Source organism: Poecilia mexicana, unplaced genomic scaffold (genome assembly GCF_051168715.1).
Source record: "Poecilia mexicana isolate PSO_F unplaced genomic scaffold, ASM5116871v1 scaffold_1, whole genome shotgun sequence".
In the NCBI taxonomy this organism is placed as follows: Eukaryota; Metazoa; Chordata; class Actinopteri; order Cyprinodontiformes; family Poeciliidae; genus Poecilia; species Poecilia mexicana.
The window spans coordinates 2932083-2959628 of record NW_028263370.1 but is presented as its reverse complement, the minus strand read 5'-3'; the positions used below and the strand labels follow the sequence as shown (position 1 = coordinate 2959628).

The 27546-nt window shown below is 37.1% G+C and overlaps 2 protein-coding genes and 1 long non-coding RNA gene across 3 annotated transcripts; 1 reads left to right on the top strand and 2 right to left on the bottom strand.

Annotated features, from left to right (window-relative positions):
* Positions 1 to 774: 774 nt before the first annotated feature.
* Positions 775 to 14897, bottom strand: LOC106903632 (polymeric immunoglobulin receptor-like). Its single transcript, XM_088007332.1, has 13 exons — positions 14795 to 14897; positions 14127 to 14453; positions 12815 to 13135; positions 12402 to 12680; positions 12173 to 12306; positions 6952 to 7012; positions 6285 to 6608; positions 4120 to 4440; positions 3707 to 3982; positions 3499 to 3594; positions 1667 to 1768; positions 1525 to 1592; positions 775 to 1448 (listed from the first exon to the last, which is right to left on the bottom strand). Exons 1-13 carry the CDS (start codon positions 14829 to 14831, stop codon positions 1353 to 1355), a joined length of 2442 nt encoding a protein of 813 aa, XP_087863458.1. The 5' UTR covers positions 14832 to 14897; the 3' UTR covers positions 775 to 1352.
* Positions 7508 to 12063, top strand: LOC148161047 (uncharacterized). The gene is made up of 3 exons (XR_015763047.1): positions 7508 to 8429; positions 10878 to 11025; positions 11539 to 12063. It is a non-coding gene; the product is annotated as an uncharacterized LOC148161047 (long non-coding RNA).
* Positions 14898 to 20535: 5638 nt separating the features above from the next.
* Positions 20536 to 25671, bottom strand: LOC148161046 (polymeric immunoglobulin receptor-like). The gene is made up of 8 exons (XM_088005284.1): positions 24471 to 25671; positions 23787 to 24116; positions 23097 to 23417; positions 22682 to 22969; positions 22481 to 22576; positions 20961 to 21062; positions 20819 to 20886; positions 20536 to 20742 (listed from the first exon to the last, which is right to left on the bottom strand). The coding sequence occupies exons 1-8, from the start codon at positions 24499 to 24501 to the stop codon at positions 20647 to 20649; spliced, it is 1332 nt and encodes a 443-aa protein (XP_087861410.1). The 5' UTR covers positions 24502 to 25671; the 3' UTR covers positions 20536 to 20646.
* Between the last annotated feature and the right edge of the window lie 1875 nt (positions 25672 to 27546).

Sequence of the window (27546 nt, the reverse complement as noted above, 5' to 3'; positions counted from 1 at the left end):
TACAGTCCCATTTTTTTCTTAGAATGAATGTTTAGTACTTATTTTTACATTAGAGTTTCAGTTCAGATTATGTTAGAATTAGTGTACACTGTTAGCGTTTAAATTGTAACAACTATTTGCTTACATATGCTAAGTGTCGTCCGTTTAGACTTTGCATGCTAATAAGATATTTTCTTGATGCACTTATAAGTGAATGTACACCCATAGTGGCTTACATTGGCTGTGAATGTTTTTTGTTGAAATAAAGTTAGTGGATGTAAGTTTTGAGTTTTGGTGTTAGAAATGACTTTCTCATACTAATAAATAAAACTGCAAGTTGACTCATGAAAGCTAATATTTTAAGGGAATTAAAGATTGACAGCAAACTGGCAAATCAAGACAAAGAAAAAAACACAAGAAGGCAGCGAGTGACAAAGAACAAAATAATTCTAACTGAAAACTGCTGAGACTCAGATCTTGAGAAGTTGTCAATTTGACTTATTTACATGTGTACATCTTTTACTGAATGCTTGTTAGTCCTGAGAAAATTTCAGGACTAACAAGGCTCATTCAGATAGCACAGAATGAGCCTATTCTTCTACCTTTAAAACACTGAGCTTCCTCACTTACGTAAAGTTAGGGGGAAAAACTCCAACAAGGAGTTTAATATTCTTCATTTTAAGCACTTACTAAAATTTAGTAGGAAAGGGAAGAATCAGTTTGGAAAAATCTGGCTGATCAGTTTTTATTTACATTTACAAACTGCATCCTGAAAATAATTTATACCCTTAACAATCAAGGGGAAAAAAATCTTTATTTGTATTGCAACAAATGCATAATTGCTGATCAACTTTTTGCATGTCTGCTCTGATATTAAGATGCTTCGTCTTCTGCACTGAACTCCAAGTGTTTCATGTTTGAGGCCACCCTAACATGAGACTAATCTTTAGCTCCCTCGACTGGTCCAAGTTGAGACTCATAGGGAAACTCAAAAAGTTAACATTACTTCCATTCAGAAGTTAAGATCATTTAAAATTTAAATCTGCTAAAGGTATGAATAAGTTTTTTTCTATGTGTAGATTCTTTGAAACTTCTTTTGAAATTCCTTCTTGGTTTCAAAAACACAACAGGACAAAAACATGCATATTGTGACAGTGAACAAATCGCCTCAACTTCATACAGGCTGACATCAAAATGCAAATCAGTTTGACTTGTTCTGTCTGTGTGCCTTCACTTAGTCACATTTGACATAAAACTAATATGTAAATATTAAAAACATATCTAAATATAAACACACCAGCATTTGGTTCCTTTACTGAGCTGTTACTGTCACTAACACTGGTCACGTGTTTCCTAACTTTTGAAGGTCTCCTTTAAAGGATGTTGTTGTAGAGATCATTGTCATCATGGCTCAACGTGTTTGGAGTGGAAGAGTTCATGTAAACAACATCCTCTTGTAACTCATAGATCTAAAGAAATAAAAGAAATACGATTTTATTTTCAGGCAGAAAAAAATATTTTAGAGCTGAAGTTTTGTTTACTCACATCATTGATTCTCATCTCCACATTATTACTGTTAGCAGAGTTCAACACATTCACATTGATTCCATCCACTGAAAACACAAAGTAAACATGATGTGATTCTGTGAGGGATTTCTGTGTGAGTGTATAATCTGTATAAATGTACCTTGCTTGATCCTTGATTTGTACTTTAAAACCAGCAAAAGGACAAATGTCAGGATCAGAAGCAGAATGAAGACAGCAGGCAGAATGTAGAATAAAGAAACATCTGAAAACAAGGAAATGGAGAAGTTAGCTGGTTCACAGAACCCTCCACAGAAACACCACAGAATGACAACATGAGTTTCTTATTTTAAATGTAGTGAAAAAACTGTGATCAATAAAAGTTCAACTTGATGCTCATGTTCCTGTTTTCTCTTTCTATCTCCACCACATTTAAATTGTTTTCTCAACTCTTATTTATAATAAACTTATTTGAATTCAACCCACTAATTCTCAGTGTCATTCACACAACGAGCAAATGCAGCCTGAAGCCTCACTTATTGACCACATGTGACTTATTTCTGACCTTTTCATGGCAGTCTGAATGGCCCTATTTCGATCGTTTTCATCTTCCAAAAACATCCAGTCTGTGCCACTCCCATACGTGGAATTAATCTAATATGTATCTGATAGTTTTGGAAGGTTTGCAGTCTGAACCGTCATGAGGCTTTTTACCCAACTTTTATGCCACTGATGTGAGATATGCACCAGAAGAAGGTAAATCTGGACTTGAACAATGATTGAACATTATAATTATGACAATATGAATGAAGTCTGTGTCACCGAGGCACATCACATCACATCACAGTCCCAGCACTCCTGGTTCTGAGTACAAGGCAAACTGACTTCTCTGCAGTAAAGATGCCGCAAAAGGCCTTTACTGTTTGTGTTTTTTTTTATATTAGCTTCCCTTGTGTTGTGACAATAGATACTGTAACAAGATACTTTTAAATCGATTCTTAAATGGCTACATCTATTATTACCTCCATAAACAGTGAACTGCTGAGTGATGTCACTGTTCTGTTTCTGCTATTGTGGGTTGCTTTTGGGTTGTAAACCATTAGCTCAGACGTCTGATTTCGGTTTGATTTAATTAGAAGTATGAACGACCATGCAAAAAGAAAAAGATCGGACTTCCGCAAAAAACTGGAATTAAGCATCAAGACCTGTGATATGGAGTTATTTTTGTCTCAAACTCAAACCTCAGAAACCTGAAAATGTCCACATCTCAAAAGTCAGAGACATGACTCAATCTAATGAAAGAGGTCATTTTGAGGTGACCTTGAGCAAGAAACCTAAAGATGGAGGCGTAACTTCCCTTAATACTGTACTGTAATTCTGTACTCTGAATGTGTGAAGTGCATGAATGTGTTGATGATTTGTGAGTGTGGATGATTAGGTGAGCATTTAAACAGCTTCATCATTTCAGTCCATTCACAACTGAAAAAACTAAATCCTCCATTGAGGAGCTGAAATGACCTTTAGTTTAATAATACAGGGATCCACTTTGTATCATAAGAGCAGCTTTGAGCTTTGTTGAGATGCTTTACAAAGATCAAGAAAGAGTTACATGTTAGACAAAGGCCCATTTCTCAGAAACAGAAACTCATCAGGCCACACAACCATGGTGTGACTTCAGGGAGTATCTTCAGTCCATATAATCAGCTAGCCTCCTCCTTTTCCTCAGTTGCAGCACAGACTTTTTTTTAGAAACTCTTCTCGAATGTGGTGGTAAAAGCATCTCCTTTCAGCGCTGAAAGTGAATAAAATAAGTAAAATCTGAATGATTTTGTTGGCTGATTTTATGCTCCGTTTGTCAGTACATTTTTGATCCATCGGTTAGGATTTTCCATCCTTAACAGCAGTTAGATAAGAACATATGGAGATTTGGAACAACTGGAATGAAAAGAGTGAGAAAAAACATGAGTCATAAAGAGGAATAAACAAAGAGTTTACTACGATTATGTGATGGTGGGGGCAGTGATGAAGGCTGTGATGTAACCTGTTCACCAGTACTGGTCGGAGCCACAGAGCTGGTTTGATGTAGAGAGACTGTCAGAGAAAATACAAGACATGATGTGGTAAAACACAAACAAACTATAACATGAGTTTTCTGTTGTTTTTTATGGGGTTTTTTTTTTATCTCCCACTGTGTTGGTCTCACCGACTGCCAGCTGTATCTTTATGAATCTCAGCTGAGAGTCTGAACCACAGTAGTATGTTCCTGCATCAGCTGCTTCCAGTTCAGTGATCACAGAGAAACAGCTGGAGGAGACATTGAGCAGCTTGAACTTTGTTTGGTTCTCCATCATGTCTGTGCAGTTGTTGTGTTGGTCTCCTTTACAGAGGAACTTCCTGTTATCATGTTGTTGTCCTGAATTAGGACACTGCAGAGTTACTGGACGTCCCTCGATGCCACTGATGTTGTACGACTCCAATTCTATCAGAGAGATTTTATTCATACAAAAATCTATATAACATTTATTGATAAATTGTGCATCAATTTATCAGACATGTGCTCTTTCACAGTCCATTCAAAACTGGAAGGAAAAATGAAGGAATGCTATGACCTCTCACCTTTGACCTTCAGCTCAACAGCAGTGAAAACATCAAATCCTGAGTTTCTCTGGACTCCACAAAGATACGACCCAGAATCCTTCAGGGTCAGACTGGAAATGGTCACTGTGAATATTCCTGACTTCCTGTCATCAGAGAGTCTGAATCGTCCATCTTGTGTGTTGCTAGAGGTGATCACTGCCTGCTGTAGACATGTGGAGGGCCGGTTTCCTCTGCAGAAGAACTTCAGCTTGTTGACAGACTGAGAGTCGTACGGACAGCTGATGGTCACTGAACCTTCCTCAGTACTTTGGGTTTGATTCACTGTGTCGCAGCATCTGTCTGATAGGTAGACAAAATGTGTGTGAGATAGTAAAACATTGATGTATCTTACCAGAAACTTGAATTAAGTAACTTTGAATGTAAAAATTCATCACGATCTGCTAATATGGGTGAAATAAAATAAAAAAAAACTTATAGCCACAAGAGGTGATTCAACTTACTTACACATCAGTACTTGCAATGCATATTGATTTTAGATAAATTATATTACTGTATAACAACTAAATTAGTATTATACATTTCAACAATCAAAATATTAAATTTAATTAACTTTGTTCCCTTTTTCTTTTAACAATCAATTTTAAAATCTTTCTGACTTCCTGCTATGTCTCAGCTTTTAGTCCATTTTAGTTGATAGAACAGTGTGTATATCAGGATACATTTAATATAAAATGTTGGCATGGATGTTAAACTTTTAAGGGACAAATCCTCATCTAAACCTTATCAATGATGAACATAGCAGAAAACCTCCAAGATTAGAGACTCTTTAAATATATGAAAATATTGTAAATAAGAACTGTTATTGTCGGGATTTGAGTTTTCTGTGTTTATTTAGATTGTGTTTCCTGTGAGTCCCTGTGTCGTCCTGTTGTCACCCACCTGTTGTACTGGTGTCTTGTCGGGTCCTTGTCATTTGCATAGTGTGTGTTGTCAAGAGTCCAGCGTTAGATGTTATCTGTCTCGGTAGAACTGTAAAGTCCTGAGTTCAGTGTTACCTAGTAAGCCGTCATAGTGGAACTGCTAGTCCTGTGTCGGCACCTGCTGTCGTTACCAGTTAGTGCTGAGCCTCTGTGTATTTCCGCTCTGCCATGCTGCCAGATTTTGGGACTGTGTGAGCCATCTTCATTATTAAACTTTAATTACTACTCTTACCTGGGTCCATGGCGTATCTTCTCACCGCATCATGACAGTTATATTTATATCCATGTTCAAAATATTTCAGTGTTGATTCTGTTTTCATTCTCTTGCCTTTCTAAAGCCTCAAAGTCTTAGACAGGCCCGTCGGCATGGGGCATTGGGAGACATTGCCCACCCACAGAGTCAGCTGTGCCCCCCTGGACTGGAAGCTGTTTTACCTCAGAGTGGCCAACTCTCTGTTATTCCTGTATCGATTTGATATAGTAGGAGCTTCCGCACTTCCCATATCTGTGTCCTCTGTCACTTTTTTTTTTTTAGCAGTTTAAACTGTTTAATCCGTTGTTAATATGCCGTAACCTGTTTTTCCGAGCCGCCTTCAAACGCAACACGAGCGCTAAGACGCTCGCGCTGGGTTTACACCTGTGCGGCAGTGAAGGAGACCTGCTGCTGCTGTGCAGAGCTACGTAGGTTTGTGTTAGAATCATGGCAGCAAACCAGCAAAACGCAAAGAACTTTTCACAGTTTCCCCCCCAAACTAACCGACTGAGTTGAGTAAAGCTGTTGGTTACAGGTAATGTTAGCTAAATGATGACGAGCTAATACCAGCACAGCACGTTAAGCTTGTTAACAAGTAGCCTGTAGGCTACAGATGTTGTCTATGTTCAGCTACGTCGATTCATTTTGCCCCACCCTCCCCTAAAATAAGTCGATTCCCCCCCCCCCCCTATTAGATTTGTCTGGAGCCTGGGCTGGTCTTAGATAGTAAACGTTGAATTTATTTGCAGAAAATTCAGCATTTACTGTCGGTGTAAATTAGCTCTGACCATCTGATTGCACTAAGACAGAAAGAGGGAAGCTCAAAGTGTTGCAACTCAGTCGCTTAATGCCAGAAACATTTCTGCCAATTCAATGTTCTGTGTATCATCTGTATATTTTCGTTTATTATGCTAACTCAAATATTTAACCTCCCAGTTAAAACTATTTACCTTTTCTTACTTCCAGCTTTACTTCAGTGTAGAGATCTTTTCCAGTTCTGGTCACTCCACACCAGTATTTTCCACCATGATCCAAACGAAGATCAGAGATGGTCACAGTGAAGATTCTTGATGTTTTGTCATCATAGGTGGAATATTTGTTCTGATTATTTTGTGATCCTGTGAGAACATCCTTATTTCCACATGGGTCGTTACACAGATATTTCTCATAACTTTCATAACCTTCATCATATGGACAAGAAACATTCAAATTTCTTCCTTTGTATCCAAACACATGGATCAAACCTGCAGCACGACTCACACAGCACACAGCAGCTGGAAACAGGAGAGAACAAAAACATAATTCAATGCAATTAACTTTAATTCTAATTGTCATTTTCACAGAAATAGAATAAAATTTTTAGTCTCACTCCTCAGCAAACAGTAAATATATAAATAGAAAAGCCCATAGCATAAAAGAAAATAGGTAGTTTCTTAAATGTATTTCTTTAAAAACAAATAGAAAAACAAAAGTGTTATGCCAGCTACTGCAGAGGGTGCGATCTTGTTTTTTATTTTATTCTAAATTTTTATAATGTTAAGAAGACAAAATCTACTCCTGCTTTTTAAAACCACAGGAAAATGTTAGATTCATATTTGAATGAATATTAAAACTTACCAGACAAGATGAACAACACGACCTGGAAGCTCCACATCTTTGCATTACTGAGGACGACAAACTAAACCAGAAATAATGTTGAAGTGAAGCAAGAAGTGTTTTAAGGAAACCACATTAGTCCAATGAGTTCAGCCCTCTGCACAAAACAAGCCTCATAAATGAGGTGTGAAATGATGTATCTCTCTATTTTTCAAATTATAAAACTGAGCTCTGTCAAAACGACCAAAATAGTAAGACATGCTTATAATTAGTAAAATAAAAATAAGTGTTTACAAAGTTGGAGGAAATGGTCATAGGAAATGTGGGTGGGCTGAGGTGTAGAGGTTAGCGCTGCATCATCGCATCAAACATATTTCCTGTTTAGTCAACAAAGCAGAACTTTCTGTCTATAGTTTGCTTATTTCTTTTAGAACATTCATCGATGTTCTCCAGGTTTTCTTTCTGCAAAAGCTGCTTATAGTAACAGAATCCAGTGAATAAAATGAGCATAAAGAAATAAGTTGTCACAAATTGAAGGTAAAATTAAAAATTTTAATAGTCAAACTGACAAATGACAAATAGAAATATAAAAATATTACCAGAACAATGTAACAAGATGAAAATACTGCAGATATAAAAATTGTTTTCCTCTACAGAAAGCCTGATCACCGTCATGATTTAGTCTTAATTTAAAAAGAAACAAAGGCTGGTTTAATAAAAACCTCTTATTTATTATGGTGTGGTGAAAGTTAATGTAATAAAACAAGTTACATCATTAAAACATTTAACAATTAGCATGGAATCTTAAAATTAGTGTGATGGGGTTCTCTTATGAGTTGGACAAACAAAATGACTGCCCAAGGCCAGACATCACTTTAGTAAAATTTAGTTTTTCTTGAGGTGGAAAAAAAAAAAAAAAGGCAGGTGCAGAATATACACAAGGACGTCCAAGGCAGGTTAAAAACAGTCAAACAGCAGTACCTTCAGTGCAAGAGTCTGTCACCTTCACTGTGACTTCTCATGAGTCTAGCCACAGACTGACTTCCTGTGGCGCAGAGCCCTGCTTTTAAAGCCACAGACAAACAATTTGGTTGCTTGTTTGGTCTTTCTGACCAAACAAGCAACCAAAAACAATTAAACAATTACTTCTAACGCAAGTAAACTCTTAAAGGCTACATAATAATAATAATAATAATAATAATAATAATAATAATAATAATAATAATAATAATAATAATAATAATAAAGAGAAAAAAATAAACTTGTAATCAAAAATACAATACTCAATTTAATAGAAAACACTCAGTACGTTCTGATGACATCATTACGTCATCACCTGACTCCCTCCTGGCGCTCCACAATCCGGAAATAACCCTGCTTGAAAACAGAACCGGGAAAATGTTTGGAACTGAAAACAGGTTAGGATGGATATGCTGACTGAAGCAGGAACACCGCGTGTGCACCCACGATGAACCGCGTCAGTTTAAGCTGCAACAGAAGTAAGTTAGCGATTGTGTATGTTTGTGTGTATGTGTGTGCGGGCGTGCTCGCATGTTGACACGGACTCATAAGTCCTGGATCATGACAGCTTCTCCGTCACAATTAGTTTGAAATGTTTATAATAATTTCCTTTGCAGTGCATTTCATCATTTTCTTTCAAACAATCAGAATAAAGATCTTCATTTGTGGTGAGACTTTGGTTCACATGTTGAGAATCAGCTGCTTCATCGTTGCTCCTGATGCTCTGAAGGTTGAGCTGTCTTCTGGATTTTCACAAATCACTGAGCACAACATGTTATTGGATGGATTTTATTTACAAGTAATGGGTGAGTGTTACTTTTCTATTACATTCTCATACATACTTAATATTTTTTTCTTTTAATTGCTCATTTGCTATTTGAGCAGTTTGGATTGATGGTGAGCTTAACTAGGAAACAGAAAAGTTTTGCTAAATTTCTGGCTGTTCAGTTATGTCGCTGTTGCCTGTGTATTTTGTTAAAATACATTGATATATTGCTTGATTTTGTTGGGCTGCATTGTTGCTTTACTTGGCGTATTTTTAATTATTTGCATATTATTGGATGCCTCTGGCTTGATGTGATGAATAGTTTTTACATTGTCCTGCAAAACGTATGTGTTCAGGTATAGTTTACTGAAGTTTATCGAAGGCCCTGACTGAAACCCCACATCACGCCACTGTGTGTACTGAATCCTGACAGATTGGCACGGTTTTTTTCTTTGTTTGCATTTGCATTCAAACTTCTCAAATCCACCTGTTAACATTTTGCTGAACCATTTTTGAGATGTAACAGAGACATGCCAGAAACTGAAAAGAAACAGAAAACTCCCCTTTTATGGACATAGAAATAAGCAACAGGAAGCGTTTTGGATCCATTTGTCATCACTTTTTCTCACTTCTATCTTTGAGACTCCATATATAATCTATCTACGATAGTAAAAGGAAAGGTAATTTTATTTATATAGCACATTTTCAGCAACAAGGCCTACAAGCCTATTCAGATACAGAATGTCTTAGGTCGGGTAGATTATAAATTTCAATCTCCCCTAAAGTCTCTCCGGTACATCTCACTTCCCAATCTTCCAAATTAGTTTGACCGTTCCACTGAACTGAAACTAGCAACGTCTCCAAGATCAATTCCATCTTGTTAGTGAGTTTTAGAGTCCTCAGCTGGGCTGCGAGTCTCAGCAAGACTCACATCCAACTTGCGTCTCTGTCCACACTAATAGTCTAAGTGTTTGCTAGTTCGGCCAAGTCCGTCACAAATTTGTCGATAAGCCAGGAATCTGCAAGCTCCAAACAGCAGAAATCCTGTTATCCTGAATAAATCCAGGGTGAATCCTGGTGTGTCCCTGCAGGACAAGAGGGCTCTCCTGTGCCCAGTCGAGAAAATTTGATCAATTGCATTGAGAGATCGGAGGATGTGCAAAGAAAGTCTCCAAAAATATAGAAAAAAACAGGACAAAAACAGACCAAGCAGGGCAGGCATGGGCAGGGAGGGAGCAGAGGAAAAAAAGTGTCCGCCTTCACTGAGGGCAAAATCCACCAACACAGCCACTAGTTGTGTTTCCAATACAAATGTGCACAAATCTTTGTCGATATTCTGCTAATGTTGGAAAAAAACACACACACACACACACACACACACACAATTTTGCAATCTCTGTATTTCCATTAAAGAAATAATTAGATTCACGTGTGAATAAGCTTGACTAAACAGTTACATTGAAATATATTTATAATTCAGTCTTGGCGCCAGCGCTCATCGTCTATCAGCCATCAGAGGTGATGTTGGCGTCTTCTTCAGGTTTTGGAGCAATAAGCCCATCATACTTGAAGTGGCTATGTGTGTGTCGTTTTGGGTAAATTGCAGTTGGGGATTTTACAGAATAGCTGCAGGTTTCACACGTTTGAATGACACACAACTATTTATGAATGATGTGACGCTGCAAGAGCTCTGGTGGAGCTGCTGCACATCGTCCGAAATAAACAAACAAAACAAACCACCATCCTTCTACTACTTCCTGCCGTCTTCTTTGACGTTTTCACCAGCAGTAACATCCGGCTGTGTATCATGTGACTTGTGTGGTGGGAAAAAAAGATTTCCATAAATATCCATTCCATTTTTATTGAAAACCATAAGTTCTTTTTTTAATTGTTGTGTTTCCATTAAGAAAATGTATTTTATAGTCAATGGAAACTGAACTAATGTCCTCACAAGAAGAAATCTTTAAGAGTTGCAGCTTTGTGGACTTACATCATTGATCCTCGGGTTCTCAGTAGTATCAGCAGTGTTCAGTACATTCATCTGGATATCTACAAGAACAACAAAAACATTCTGATTGGTCTGGGATTTTTTTTCTTGTTCTTCATTGTGGTGTGTTGATGTTCTGGGTAAATTCACCTTGTTGCATTAATTTCTTTGTAGGAATCATCAGAAGGACAAAAAGCAGAGTCCACAGCAGAAACGGGACGACACGCAGAATGTAAAGTAAAGTCAAGTCTGAAAAGAAGAGAAAGGAGAATTTAATAGGCATGGACAGAAAATGTCTTGGAAACAGACACAGACAATGAAAGTGGGTAATAATAATTTAACCCTTGTGCATATGAATGGGGACCGACCGACCCCACACTCATGTTACTTGTATCACTTGCCTCAGCCCTGCAGAAGAAGCAACACTAAACATTCAGACATCATTTTTGAAGGACCTGTCAACTAATGGTGCATTCACACCAAACTCGTTTTGAGCGTCAGCCGCGTCTGGTTTACAATCAAAGTCTACATTGAGGGCCCGTCGCGGCGCGATTTGAACCGATTTTGAGTGCTTGACACGTCAACAGCGTCCATCGCTTTAACGCTTCCGGAAAACAACCGCTAGAGCGACTTTGACACGTCTGAGCGCCATCGATGTTCACATAGAATATAAACCAGACGCACCTGATGTGTGAAATGCTTTTGGTGAAGAGCAAAATGCCAACCGTCTAGATTCAAAGTATACAGGCGTTGAACTTGAAGCATTGGGCGCCATTCTTGACGTGTGTAACGCATTTGGTGTGAATGCACCATAACATGGTCACTGTCATTTCAGATGAGAAACAGCCATCTGAGGAACTTGGAGAACGGATGAGGACTTCTGACTGAGAAGACTGCTGGAATAGAAATACTGAATTCATACAGGTTGTATAATTAGGCTGCAAATACTGTGTTTAAGTATGTGGCAAATTTCAAAGCAACAGGAAATTTTTTTCCAACATTGCAGTTTCAGAAATGTTCCTCTTTCTCGGCTCTTCTGTTCTCTGGTCATTAAGTTATGGCTGACTTAATTTCAATATTAAAAATAGTAAGGAAGTTGGGCCTCCACCAGATTGCTTCGGCCCCAAGCCAAGTGCCTCCCTATTACCTCTGGATCCCAACACCAGAATGCCAAACTAGCTGCCTACAGTCCTTTCCTGTTTATAAAATACTTCTCCAGAGGGAGAAACCACACTCAATGTGCCTGCAAGATGCAAGATTTCTCCTGTTGTATCTCAGATAACATTATCACATGTGAGAGTCGCATTCTGCTGACTTTCTAACATATAAATTGGGCTGACCACTTATGGTTTGGAAGACAGTGGACATCTGCAGCATTACCATTTGACTGTGGAGTGAAGGCAGGAAAAGCTGTGTGAACAAAACAACATTCTCTAATTCTCCATTCGTGTATTTGAGTATTTGAATATTTGCTGTTTGTGGAAAAATAAGTGAAGGAAAATCAGGAGAAGCACAGAAACAGAAAATGTAAAGATTTTACCAGGTTTATGTGATGGTGGCTGTGATGTAACCTGTTCAGCAGAGCTGGTTTGATTCAGAGAGACTGTCAGAGAAAATACAGAACATAATGTGGTGAAAAAACTATAACATGATTTTTCTGTTTTTTATTTGTTTTATTTCTCTCTGTGTTGGTCTCACCGACTGCCAGCTGTATCTTTATGAATCTCAGCTGAGAGTCTGAACCACAGTAGTATGTTCCTGCATCAGCTGCTTCCAGTTCAGTGATGATCACAGAGAAACAGCAGGAGGAGACACTGAGCAGCTTGAACTTTGTTTGGTTCTCCATCATGTCTGTGCAGTTGTTGTGTTGGTCTCCTTTACAGAGGAACTTCCTGTTATCATGTTGTTGTCCTGAATTAGGACACTGCAGAGTTACTGGACGTCCCTCGATGCCACTGATGTTGTACGACTTCAATTCTGTCAGAGAGATTTTATTCATGAATCTACATAAGATTTATTGATAAAATCTCTGTGCATCAATTTATAAAACATGTGCTCTTTTACTGATTAAAAACTGGAGGGAAAAATGAAGGAATGCTATGACCTCTCACCTTTGACCTCCAGCTGAACAGCAGTGAAAACATCGAATCCTGAGTTTCTCTGGACTCCACAAAGATACGACCCAGAATCCTTCAGGGTCAGACTGGAAATGGTCACTGTGAATATTCCTGACTTCCTGTCATCAGAGAGTCTGAATCGTCCATCTTGTGTGTTGCTAGAGGTGATCACTGCCTGCTGTAGACATGTGGAGGGCCGGTTTCCTCTGCAGAAGAACTTCAGCTTGTTGACAGACTGAGAGTCGTACGGACAGCTGATGGTCACTGAACCTTCCTCAGTACTTTGGGTTTGATTCACCGTGTCGCAGCATCTGTCTGATAGGAAGATAAGAAAGAGTGTAAGACAGTAGAAGATATATACATCTGTACAGTTTACCAGAAGCATATGAATTAAGTAAATTAGAATATAAAAGTTGATCATGATCTGCTAATGAATGAGATTAAAATGTTTTTAAACTTAAAGCCACAAATGATATTCAATGCATGCTTACTTGGTTACACAGTAACACTTGAAATATATATAGATTTTTAAATAATTTATATCACTGTATATGAACTTAATTAGTATTATGCATTTCAACAATCATAAAGTTTAATTAAATGTATTTTCTTTTTCATTTAAATGCTCAATTATTATATGTGTAAAAAGTCCAGATGTTTCATTTATTTCAGTTCTTTGATAAGATTTAAGTTTTTTTAAAATCCCTCCGACTTTCTGCTGTGTCTTAACTTTTTAATCCATTGGAGTTTTTAGAACAGTGTTTATTTCTGGAGACATTTAATATAAAATGTTGGCATGGATGTCAAACCGTTAAGGAACAAATCATCTCATCTAAACTTTATCAATGATGAACATAGCAGAAAACCCTCCAAGATTGTAGAGAATCTTTATAAACTTGGTTAATATTGTAAATATGAGAACCGTTATATTTATGTCCACATTCACAATATTTCAGTGTTATATTTATGATCATTTAATATTGACATTTCAACTTAGAAGTGTGATAATTGATTAAAATTAAGCTAAATTTAACTGTGTTGATTCTGTTTTCACTCAGTTTTAATTCTTTCTTGCCTCTCTAAGGCCTCAAAGTCTCTCACTGTAGTTTAACATTTCCTATCAGTATAAATTAGCTCTGACCGTCTGATTGCACTAAGACAGAAAGAGGGAAGCTCAAAGTGTTGCAACTCGGAGTCGATTAATGCCGGAAACATTTCTGCCAATTCATTATTCTGTGTATCATCTGTAAAGTTTTGTTTATTATGCTAACTTAAAATATTTAACCTCCCAGTTAAAACTATTTACCTTTTCTTACTTCCAGCTTTACGTCAGTGTAGAGATCTATTAGTCCTTTTCTGTTCACTCCACACCAGTATTTTCCACCATGATCCAAACGAAGATCAGAGATGGTCACAGTGAAGATTCTTGATGTTTTGTCATCATAGGTGGAATATTTGTTCTGATGTTTTTGTGATCTTGTGAAAACATCCTCATTTCCACATGGGTCGTTACACAGATATTTCTCATAACTTTCATAACCTTCATCATATGGACAAGAAACATTCACATTTCTTCCTTCATATCCAAACACATGGATCAAACCTGCAGCACGGCTCACACAGCACACAGCAGCTGGAAACAGGAGAGAACAAAAACATAATTAAGTACAATTAAGTTTAATTCAAAATTATTCTCATTTGCATAAAAATAGAATGAAAATTTTAGTCCGAGTCCTCAGCAAACAGTAAATATATAATTAGAAAAAGCCATATCAATAAAAGACAATGTATAGATTGTAAATGTATTTATTTAAAAGCAAATAGAAAAAGAAAGTTGTATGTCCGCTACGGAGTTGACATCTTGTCTTTTTCTCAATTTTTATGATCTTAAGATGACAAAATCTACTCCTGCCTTTTAAAGCCACTGGAAAATGTTGGATATATATTTGTAAACAAATGAATATTAAAACTTACCAGACAAGATGAACAACATGACCTGGAAGCTCCACATCTTTGCATGACTGAGGACGACAAACTAAACCAGAAATAATGTTGAAGTGAAGCAAGAAGTGTTTTAAGGAAACCACCTCAGTCTAAGTTCAGCCCAAAACATCAGCAAACCTCAGAAATGAGGTGTGAAATGATGATTTTTCTCTGTTTTTCAAATTATAAAACTAAGCTCTGTCAAAACGGCCAGGAAACTAAGAAGATGTGATTAGTAAGATAAAAATAAGTATTTACAAAGTTGGAGGAAATGGTAATAGGAAATTTGAGAGGGCTGAGGTGTAGAGGTTAGCGCTGTATCATCGCATCAAACATATTTCCTGTTAAATAAGCAGAACTTTCTGTCTATAGTTTGCTTATTTCTTTTAGAACATTCATTGATGTTCTCCAGGTTTTCTTTCTGCAAAAGCTTCTTATAGTAACAGAATCCAGTGAATAAAATGAGCATAAAGAAATAAGTTGTCACAAATTCAGGGTAGAATTAAATATTTATTTTTAAAATCAAACTGACAAAAAACAAACATCACAGAAACCTAAAATATGACCAGAACAATGTAACAGGATGAAAATACTGCAGACATAACCTGCATTATCACATTCATGATTTAGTTTTAATTTAAAAAGACACAATGGCTAGTTTATCAAAAACCTATTATTTATTATGGTTAATATAATAAAAGAGGCTACAACATTGAAACATTTAACAAATAGCATGAAATCTTTAAACTAGTTTGAAATGTTTATAATAATTTCCTTTGCAGTGCATTTCATCATTTTCTTTCCAACAATCAGTATAAAGATCTTCATTTGTGGTGAGACTTTGGTTCACATGTTGTTGAGAATCAGCAGCTTCATCGTTGCTCCTGATGCTCTGATGTGAAGGTTGAGCTGCCTTCTGGATTTTCACAAATCTGAAAAATAATCATTTATGATATTCAGACAAATGAGAGTTATATTACTGAGCAGACCAACTTATCAGGATGAATGTTCATAATCTGACAGGACAAAACCTGAAGGATCTGAACACAAAGATAAAGTCAGACTCAACTGTGCAAAGAACCAAAGTGGAGGTTGATGAAAAAAAAATTATTAATGTAGGAGAAATGTCTACTGAATCCTCTCAGGCTGGGAAGATATGTTTGGTTTGCATTTGCAATCAAACTTCTCTAATCCACCAGTTAACATGTTGATGAAGCATCTTCTGAGATGCAACAGAGACATTGACAAACTGAACAAAAACAGAAAACTCCCCCTAGTGGACATAGAAATAAGCAACAGGGAAAGTTGGATCCAGACGTCATACATTTTTTTTCAATTCTGTCTTTGAGATTACATATGTAATCTATCCAGGACAGTAAGACATATCAAAATCCACCAACTCAGCCACGAGCTGTGTCTCCATTACGAATGTGCACAAATGTTGTCGATATTCTGCTAATGTTGAAAAAACAATTTCTCAATCAAGGTGTTTCCAGAAGAAATTAAATTAAAATCACTCATTTGACAGTTACATAGATATCAAATCAATCAAATTTTATTTGTATGGCACATTGTATAGCATTGTATAGCACATTTCAGCAGCAAGGCTTTTCAAGGTGCTTTATATAATTAAAGAAATAAAAAAATAAGCACAGCATGTGACATTGTGAGATGTATTTATTGTTCAGTCATGGCGCCAGCACTCTTCATCTATCAGCCATCAGAGGAGATGTCGGTGCCTTCAGGTGTACGAGGAGCAATAAGCCCCTCATAATTAGGAGCGGCTACGTGTGCAGCGTTTTGGGAAAAATGCAGTCGGGTGATTTAACAGAAGAGCCACATATTGAACCTGTTTGAATGACACTCAACTTGTTATAAACTGTGACGCTGTGAGAGCTGTGATGGAGCCTGACACACATTGTCAGAATAAAAACCAAAAAAACAAAACAAAAACAAACCATCATCCTAATTCTATTTCCTATCGTTGTATTCGACTTTTTTGCCAGCAGTAACATCCGGCTGTGTATCATGTGACTTGCATGATGTGAATAGTGTTTCCATTGCAGCTTTGCAAAATACACCTATTTCAATACGACTAAAAAAACCACACAGTGGTGTGTTTCCACTAAGCAAATTTATTTTATAGTTAATGGAAACTTAACTAATGCAATAATCCTCACAAGAAGAAATCTTTAAGAGTTGCAGCTTTGTGGACTTGGGTCATTGATCCTCAGGTTCTTAGAAGTATCAGCCGTGTTCAATACATTCAGCTGGATATCTACAACAACAAAAACATTGTCTCTGTTTTTTTCTCGTTCTTTAGTATTGTGTGTAGATGTTCTGGGTAAATTCACCTTGTTTCTTTCATTTTCTTTTAGGAATCATCAGAAGGACAAAAGGCAGGATCCACAGCAGAAACAGGACGATGCGCAGAATGTAAAATAAAGTCAGATCTGAAAAGAAGAGAAAAGAGAATTTAATAGGTGTCGACAGAAAATTTCCTGGAAACAGATACAGAGAATGAAAGCATTTAATAATAATTTGAAACACTGTTCAGAACAATCAACACTAAACAGTCAGACTTCATTTATGGATGACCAGGCAACAGGAAGGGCTGGTAGGTCCAGGATTGACCTGCATTTGATCAATTGGCTCAAATGGGAGATTCTGTTGTCGGTGATTCTGGATCAACAGAGATCCACAGATGGTTCTGTGCTTAATATTACTGCTCGTGGTATTTGTTTTTTAATAACTCTGGCTGGTTTACCTTCTTGGTTGTTGGTGTTTGCGGTTTTATCTCTCTCTCCACCGACTACCAGCTGTATCTTTATGAATCTCAGCTGAGAGTCTGAACCACAGTAGTATGTTCCTGCATCAGCTGCTTCCAGTTCAGTGATGATCACAGAGAAAAAGCTGGAGGAGACACTGAGCAGCTTGAACTTTGTTTGGTTCTCCATCATGTCTGTGCAGTTGTTGTGTTGGTCTCCTTTACAGAGGAACTTCCTGTTATCATGTTGTTGTCCTGAATTAGGACACTGCAGAGTTACTGGACGTCCCTCGATGCCACTGATGTTGTACGACTCCAGACAGAACGATTCTTCCAGAGAAGGACATTTTAATAACTGTTGTATTTATAAGCTCATTAATATTCATTATTAAATTAGTAAAGAATAAACATTTATATAAATCCGTTTTTTTTTCTTAAGGTAGAATGACCTCTCACCTTTGACCTCCAGGTCAACAGCAGAGAAAACATCAAATCCTGAGTTTGTCTGGACTCCACAAAGATACGACCCAGAAAGTCTAAAAAGTATTTTTAGCTTTTGCTAATAAAAAGAGATTTACGTTGATAAAACTAGATTACATAATTTTTCAGGGAAAACCAACTTGATTGGTCCTTTTTTATTCTGTTCATGTGCAGAAAACTTCTGGTTTAAGAGGGAAGCTCATTGCATGTTCAGTTGGAGCATCAGTAACACCTGTAACCATGGAAACGGCACCAGCTTCCTGTCTTTTACCGCCTGCTCCAGGTGGTTTATCTGCATTTTCCGTTGAATGTTTCTGTTTGTTCAATGAATATTTTATATCAGGTAGCGGTGTAGATCATCCATGAGCCTCATGTTTGACCTAAAATAAACTGAGCTACATTATTTAAGCAAAATCACATTAATAACTTATATCCTACCAGGAGTCTTATATCCTGCATTTCAACTTGCTGGTATTTTGAAAGAAAGTTAAGAAAGCACTATCCTTGCATATGCATGCATATATAACAATAACTTAGTGACTATGTTCGATGGTAATTGATTTCATTACAGACCTTTTGAGAATTTGTTTAAAAAAAAAACAAACACTTTTTGCAAAATCTGATAGAGAAGCCTGAAATTATTCATACTAGCAGATTAAGATTTGTAATTATTTTCAAGGTTTTGTTTTAACATGATGTGAGACAGATGACTTTGAAAACAATAGAAAAAAATGAGAAAAAAATGTTTGAAAGTTTGAAAAATATTGACTGATCAGTTTTTATTTACATTTTCAAACTGCATGGTGAAAATGGAAAAAATCTTTATTTGCATTGCAACAAACAAACACTTCCTATAATTGCTGATCAACTTTCTGCATGTCTGCTCTATTAAGATGCTTCTTCTTCTTCATTGAGCTCGAAGTGTTTAACGCAGGGGTCACCAACTCCAGTCCTCAAGGGCTACCATCCTGTAACTTTTAGATGCGTCTCTGCTCAAACACACCTGGATCAAATAAACTGCTCGTTTCCAGCCTAATGCAGAGAGGAATGAATGCTGGTGAGGGAATTCAGACATTTTGGAGCAGAGATGAATCTAAAAGTTGCAGGATGGCAGCCCTTGAGGACTGGAGTTGGTGACCCCTGGAAGGCGCCCTAACATCAGACTAATCTTTAGCTCCCTCTACTGGTCCAAGTTGAGACTCAGATTGGTTAACTCCAAAATATTAAAATTCAGGCGGGGGGTGGGGCGGAAGGGGTTTGAGCCCCTGCCCCTTTTATCCTTGATGCCCCTAGTGACCTTTAGTGGATCTGTGTCCACTAACTATCAAATTATGGGCAAGAATATTTTTTCCAACACCCGCATTTGAATAAAAACCTAGGTCTCTGATGCTGAAGTTGCAAAAACAGTTTTATTTTTCGGAATTGTCCTCGTAATAGCAGTAAAAACCCTCCTCACCTCTAAACACAGAAATGGTTCGGTTGCAGAGAAAACTTCTGACTTTATTTTCATCATTCTGCCCCAGTGCTGGACTAAATGCCTGGTTTGCTACGAGCAGCCTGAGTCGGTCCCACCGCTGTGGAGCAGAACCAGATATCCTGATATAATTTTTTTCTGTGTGTGTGTGAAAAATACAGCAAAAAAAGTCACTACGTAGTCAACCGTGGGGTTACTTTTGTAAAACTTGCATAGGGAGATGACCTGGTGGGCGGACTGTCCATCAGCCCTCTCTTGGTGGACAGTGGCTGATCTTTGTGACTTTGTAGGTAGATGAGGTTGGTGGAAAGGACTGATTCTACAAGTTAGTCATGGACAAGCGGCGACCACCCGAAGGGATGGAAATCAGGGAGATTATATTGATGGGACTAAGTGTGTGTGTGTGTGTGTGTGTGTGTGTGTGTGTGTGCGTGTGTGTGTGTGTGTGTGTGTGCGTGCGCTTGTTAATGTGCAACTGTATAACCATGACTAAGTAGGGTCTGCACCTTGGCTCAAGCCCAAGGGTCCACACCCTCCTAAATCCTGTGCGACTGTCACCGTGACGCAGCTCAAAGCCCCGGTCCCACCTGCTCACTGTTCGCTCTCTGCTTCACCTTAACGTCACCAGGCGGTTTGAACCACTGCTGACAGGATCTGGGCTGGAGGTTCACGGCTGTGAGTAGAAGTTACTGCAGAACCTCAACTGATAAAGATTCAGCTCATTTGGATCTCACAAAATGTCACATAAACATCAGAGAAAATACTGTACCAATAATTTGAACAGCAGCATACAGCTTAACCTGCCACAATTAAATACATCAATATGTCCCAAAAGCATCGGAGGACTGGCATTGAGGTTACTGGGGGATTCCAGGTAGATTCCAGCTCATAGACGCAGCACAGCGGCTCTTCATGCAGGGCGGCCCGAGGTAATAGACAGAATCCTACTCCTAAATCTGCTGAAGGTATGAATAAGTTTTGTCTATGTGTAGATTCAGTTTGAAAAATATGGACTGATCGGTTTTTATTTACATTTTCAAACTGCATGGTGAAAATAATTTATACTGAGCTGTTACTGTCACTAACACTGGTCACGTGTTTCCTAACTTTTGAAGGTCTCCTTCAAAGGATGTTGTTGTAGAGATCATTGTCATCATGGCTCAACGTGTTTGGAGTGGAAGAGTTCATGTAAACAACATCCTCATGTAACTCATAGATCTAAGGAAATAAAAGAAATAAGATTTTATTTTCAGGCAGAAAAAAATATGTTGGAGTTGAAGTTTTGTTTACTCACATCATTGATTCTCATCTCCACATTATTACTGTTAGCAGAGTTCAACACATTCACATTGATTCCATCCACTGAAAACACAAAGTAAACATGATGTGATTCTGTGAGGGATTTCTGTGTGAGTGTATAATCTGTATAAATGTACCTTGCTTGATCCTTGATTTGTACTTTAAAACCAGCAAAAGGACAAATGTCAGGATCAGAAGCAGAACGAAGACAGCAGGCAGAATGTAGAATAAAGAAACATCTGAAAACAAGAAAATGGAGAAGTTAGCTGGTTCACAGAACCCTCCCTAGAAACACCACAGAATGACAACGTGAGTTTCTTATTTTAAATGTGGTGAAAAAACTGTGATCAATAAAAGTTCGACTCGATGCTCATGTTCCTGCTTTCTCTTTCTATCTCCACCACATTTAAATTGTTTTCTCAACTCTTATGAGTTCAACCCACTAATTCTCAGTGTCATTCACACAACGAGCAAATGCAGCCCAAAGCCTCACTTATTGCCCACATGTGACTTATTTCTGACCTTTCCATTGCAGTCTGAATGGCCCTATTTCGATCGTTTTCATCTTCCAAAAACATCCAGTCTGTGCCACTCCCATACGTGGAATTAATCTAATATGTATCTGACAGTTTTTGGAGGTTTGCAGTCTGAACCGTCATGTGGCTTTTTACCCAACTTTTATGCCACTGATGTGAGATATGCACCAGAAGAAGGTAAATCTGGACTTGAACAATGATTGAACATTATAAATATGACAATATGAATGAAGTCTGTGTCACTGAGGCACATCACATCACAGTCCCAGCACTCCTGGTTCTGAGAACAAGGCAAACTGACTTCTCTGCAGAAGCTGCAGTCAAGGTGCCGCAAAAGGCCTTTGCTGTTAGTTGTGCTTTCTTTTTATTAGCTTCTCTTGTGTTCTGGGCTTGTGACGATAGATACTGTAACAAGATACTTTTAAATCAATATGTAAACGGCCCCATCTACTCTTACTACCACAAACGGTGAACTGCTGAATGATGTCACCGTTCTTCTGTGATTGTGGGTTGCTTTTGGGTCGTAAACCGTTCACACAGAAGTCTGAATGTGGTCCGATTTTATTAGCAGCATGAACCACCAGGCAACAAAAACAAATGATCGGACTTCAGCAAAAAAAATTGGAATTAAGCATCAAGACCTGTGATGTGAATGTCGTCATTTTTGTCTCCAACTAAAAACTCAGACACCTGAAAATGTCCACATCTCAAAAGTCAGTAGCATGACTCAATCTAATGAAAGAGGAACTTTATTTTATTTCCCCACTATGAGGTGACCTTGAGCAAGAAACCTAAAGATGGAGGCATAACTTCCCTTAATACTGTCCTGTAATTCTGTACTCTGAATGTGTGAAGTGCATGAATGTGTTGATGATTTGTGAGTGTGGATGATTAGGTGAGCATTTAAACAGCTTCATCATTTCAGTCCATTCTCTACTGAAAAAACTAAATCCTCCATGGAGGAGCTGAAATGACCTTTAGTTTAATAATACAGGGATCCACTTTGTGTCATAAGAGCAGCTTTGAGCAGTTAGATAAGAACATATGGAGATTTGGAACAACTGGAATGAAAAGAGTGAGAAAAAACACGAGTCATAAATAGGAATAAACAAAGAGTTTACCACGATTATGTGATGGTTGGGGCAGTGATGGTGGCTGTGATGTAACCTGTTCAGCAGTACTGGTCGGAGCCACAGAGCTGGTTTGATTCAGAGAGACTGTCAGAGGAAATATAAAACATAATGTGCTGAAAAAACAAACTATAACATGAGTTTTCTGTTGTTTTTCATGTTTTTTTTTATTTCTCTCTGTGTTGGTCTCACCGACTGCCAGCTGTATCTTTATGAATCTCAGCTGAGAGTCTGAACCACAGTAGTATGTTCCTGCATCAGCTGCTTCCAGTTCAGTGATGATCACAGAGAAACAGCTGGAGGAGACATTGAGCAGCTTGAACTTTGTTTGGTTCTCCATCATGTCTGTGCAGTTGTTGTGTTGGTCTCCTTTACAGAGGAACTTCCTGTTATCATGTTGTTGTCCTGAATTAGGACACTGCAGAGTTACTGGACGTCCCTCGATGCCACTGATGTTGTACGACTTCAGACAGAACGATTCTGCCAGAGAAGGTAATTTTAATAACTGTTGTATTAATAAACTTAAGATTCAATATTAAATTAGTAAAAAATAAGGGACTTATATTAATCCCTTTTTTTTTCTTAATAAGGAAGAATGACCTCTCACCTTTGACCTCCAGCTGAACAGCAGTGAAAACATCAAATCCTGAGTTTCTCTGGACTCCACAAAGATACGACCCAGAATCCTTCAGGGTCAGACTGGAAATGGTCACTGTGAATATTCCTGACTTCCTGTCATCAGAGAGTCTGAATCGTCCATCTTGTGTGTTGCTAGAGGTGATCACTGCCTGCTGTAGACATGTGGAGGGCCGGTTTCCTCTGCAGAAGAACTTCAGCTTGTTGACAGACTGAGAGTCGTACGGACAGCTGATGGTCACTGAACCTTCCTCAGTACTTTGGGTTTTTTTCATCGTGTCGCAGCATCTGTCTGACATGAGGTTAGAAATCAATTCAAACTGACAGAAAAACTAGAAAAAAATCTTCACATAAAAGAAAGTTATACTTTTTTGATAGAGATTTATATTTAACGTTACAGACTAGTTAAGTTGTGCATGTCTGTATTAATGTCTTAACAGGTATTTATTTACAACATAAAATCTGATCCAGATCTGCAGGTACATGATAATTCAACTATCAAAGTTAGAAAATACATTTTCCTTCTAATAATAGCTAAATTAAGACTACACATTGATTAAAAGTGTATGTTATCAACATGGTTAGACATTGATGCTTCATTTAATTCATGTTAATTTGATGTGAAATCTCTAGTGAAATATAGAAACATGAACTCATTTACCTATTTTTATGTACAGTCTTACTTCAGTGTAGAGATCATTATACCACTGCCTACTGACTCCACACCAGTATTTCCCAGCATCATGTGATTGAAGATCAGAGATGGTCACTTTGACGACTTTGTTTTTCTTATCATCAGTGATGGAATATTTTTCCTTGTTTATTTGATGTGTTGTAATGATAACATCCCTGGAGCCACAGTCATTCTTACACAGGTACTTTTCATTTTCCTTATAGCTCCTACCATATGAGCAGGAAAATGTTACACCTTTGCCCTCGTATCCAAACACATGGATCAAACCTTCAGCACTGATCACAAAACTCAGAGCTGCTGCAGACAGAAAACAACATCAGTTTAGTTTTTATGCTTCAACATGTGAACAATACAATACAATAGAAAGTTATACTTTTTTGATAGAGATTTATATTTAAAGTTACAGACTATTTTTTTTATGTATTTACAAGTTTTGTAAAACTACTTTTTCAAGTAAAGCGCACAATTCGTTTTTATCAGATGAGATAAATAAGACAATCACATTTCAGTTACAACACAAACAGGAAGTGCTACTGAATCTTTAAATAAATACTATATAATTTAAACACATTCTATTTTAATTAAATACATTTCATCATAACATTAAAGCAAACTGCTGTAGATATTTTTGTTGTAGATATTATATCTTACTGCAGACGATGATGTGTTGATGGCTCCACATCTCTTTGTCTCTCCAGATCAGAGTTGAACTGAGGCAGAAGTTATTTTAAACTGAGACATTTAGAGGAAACATCAGAGCTATTTAGGATCCTGACACTCAGACGCTTTAACACCCTGTGAACATGTCGACTAAACTCACAAGTGTGAAACGTCTTGTTTCTGCATTGGTCAAATGATAACTCTGCAGCCGAGGCGCTCACAGGCTTTACTCACAAAACCAGGAAATAGATTTTTTTTTCACCACAACAAAGTGGGGTGGAGTTTTGAGGGACACTCGGGTTCTGCTTTTAATCTCAGCTGTGTAGATCTTCATGTTTGGACTTGAGATGTTCTTTTCCTTAAATATTTTCTTCAGGAACTTGATTTGTTCTCACATCAAGTGAACAAGTGAGGCAGAAAAATAAAATTAGAAAAAGATGGGAAAAAAGTTTCAGTTTGAAAAATATGGACTGATCGGTTTTTATTTACATTTTCAAACTGCATGGTGAAAATAATTTATAACCTTCTCAACAAAGAATGGATAAATTTTTATTTGTATTGCAACAAACAAACACTTCCTATAATTGCTGATCAACTTTTTGCATGTCTGCTCTATAAAGATGCTTCATCATCTTCATTCTTCACATCAGACTAATCTTTAGCTCCCTCTACTGGTCCAAGTTGAGACTCAGATTGGGAACCGAAAAAAATGTTGATTACTTTCATGCAAATGAAAATGCTAAAATTAAAATATTACCTTACTCCTAAATCTGCCATAGGTATGAATAAGTTTTGTCTATGTGTAGATTCTTTGAAACTAATTTTGAAATTCCTTCTTGGTTTCAGAAACACAACAGGCCCAAAACATGCATATTGTGACAGTGAACAAATCGCCTCACCTTCACACAGGCTGACATTAAAATGCAAATCAGTTTGACTTGTTCTGTCTGTGTGCCTTCATTTAGTCACATTTAACATAAAACTAATACATAAATATTAAAAACATGTCTAAATATAAACACACCAGCATTTGGTTCCTTTACTGAGCTGTTACTGTCACTAACACTGGTCACGTGTTTCCTAACTTTTGAAGGTCTCCTTCAAAAGATGTTGTTGTAGACATCATTGTCATCATGGCTCAACGTGTTTGGAGTGGAAGAGTTCATGTAAACAACATCCTCATGTAACTCATAGACCTAAAGAAATAAAAGAAATAAGATTTTATTTTCAGACAGAAAAAAATATTTTAGAGCTTTGGGTTTGATTCACCGTGTCGCAGCATCTGTCTGATAGGAAGATTATCTAGATATATATTGAAAAAAAACTATATGAAATGTTCACATAAAACAAAGTTATACTTTTTTGATAGAGACTTATATTCAACATAAACTAGTAAAGTTGTGCATTGTATTAATATGTCTGCATTGATGTCTAAACATATTTATTTTTAACATAAAAGTCAATTCAGATTTGCAAATACATAAATCAAAATTAGAAAATACACTTTGCTTCTAATAGTAGCTAAATTTAAGACTACACATTGATTAAAATTGTATATGAACATGGTTAGATGTTGATGCTTCATTTAATTCATTTTAATTTGCTGTGAAATCTATAGTGAAATATAGAAACATGAACTTATTATTTACCTTCTTTCATGTGCAGTCTTACTTCAGTGTAGAGATCATTATACCACTGCCTAGTGACTCCACACCAGTATTTCCCAGCATCATGTGATTGAACATCAGAGATGGTCACTTTGACGACTCTGTTCCATTTAACATCATAGATGGAATATTTGTCATTTTTCTGTTGTGTTGTAATGAGAACATCACTGGAGTCACAGTCATTCTTACACAGGTACTTTTCATTTTCCTTATAGCTCCTACCATATGAGCAGGAAAATGTTACACCTCTGCCCTCGTATCCAAACACCTCGATCAAATCTTCAGCACTGATCACAAAACTCAGAGATGTTGCAGACAGAAAACAACATCATTTTAGTTTTTATGCTTCAACTTGTGAATATAGTAGAAGATTTTAATCATCACTTGTTTATATAGTCAAGAAAATCTGGTTAAGAGTATAAGCCATCACATAAATTATTAGTATTCCACTGTAATATATATGTTCTTTAGTCTGAAATTGACCGAAATACCATGTTAAATCAAAAAGGAAAAAAAAAGGAATCAAAATGCAGACAGAGTTTCTCTAGGATGCCTAAAGTGATTTCATGAATTTCAAGAATTTGTATTAAATTCTTGAAATCATGAATTTCAAGAATTTAGTACAAATTCTTGTACTAAAGAATTTGGGGAAGAAGATGGCGGTCGTTCCTTCATTCACTGAAGCTATTCATGTTTACAGGCTTTCCACTCAGACGGAAGGAGAAACAGAGACATCAATAAACATCATTTGTTGCAATTGTTTTGACCCAGCTGAGACGTGTAACATGAACAATACAATATCTTTTACAAGTTTTGTAAAACTACTTTTTCAAGTAAAGCGCACAATTCGTTTTTATCAGATGAGATAAATAAGACAATCACATTTCAGTTACAACACAAACAGGAAGTGCTACTGAATCTTTAAATAAAAGCTGTATAATTTAAAAACACATTCTATTTTAATTAAATACATTTCATCATAACATTAAAGCAAACTGCTGTAGATATTTTTCTTGTAGATATTATATCTTACTGCAGACGATGATGTGTTGATGGCTCCACATCTCTTTGTCTCTCCAGATCAGAGCTGAACTGAGGCAGAAGTTATTTTAAACTGAGACATTTAGAGGAAACATCAGAGCTATTAAGGATCCTGACACTCAGACGCTTTAACACCCTGTGAACATGTCGACTAAACTCACAAGTGTGAAACGTCTTGTTTCTGCATTGGTCAAATTATAACTCTGCAGCCGAGGCGCTCACAGGCTTTACTCACAAAACCAGGAAATAGATTTTTTTTTCACCACAACAAAGTGGGGTGGAGTATTGAGGGACACTCAGATTCTGGTTTTAATCTCAGCTGTGTAGATCTTCATGTTTGGACTTGAGATGTTCTTTTT

Bases quoted from the DNA above. Each gene is read 5' to 3' on its own strand.
- LOC148161046 (XM_088005284.1), bottom strand. From the start codon at position 24,501: ATGTGGAGCCATCAACACATCATCGTCTGCA. The intron at 20,887-20,960 runs GTACATTTATAC...TTGTGTTTTCAG, and splicing joins CAAATCAAGGATCAAGCAAG to TGGATGGAATCAATGTGAAT. The intron at 20,743-20,818 runs GTGAGTAAACAA...TTATTTCCTTAG, and splicing joins TGGAGATGAGAATCAATGAT to ATCTATGAGTTACATGAGGA.
- LOC106903632 (XM_088007332.1), bottom strand. From the start codon at position 14,831: ATGTGGAGCTTCCAGGTCATGTTGTTCATCTTGTCTG. The intron at 12,681-12,814 runs GTGAGAGGTCAT...TCTCTCTGACAG, and splicing joins TGTTCAGCTGGAGGTCAAAG to AATTGAAGTCGTACAACATC. The intron at 12,307-12,401 runs GTGAGACCAACA...TTTCTCTGACAG, and splicing joins AAAGATACAGCTGGCAGTCG to TCTCTCTGAATCAAACCAGC.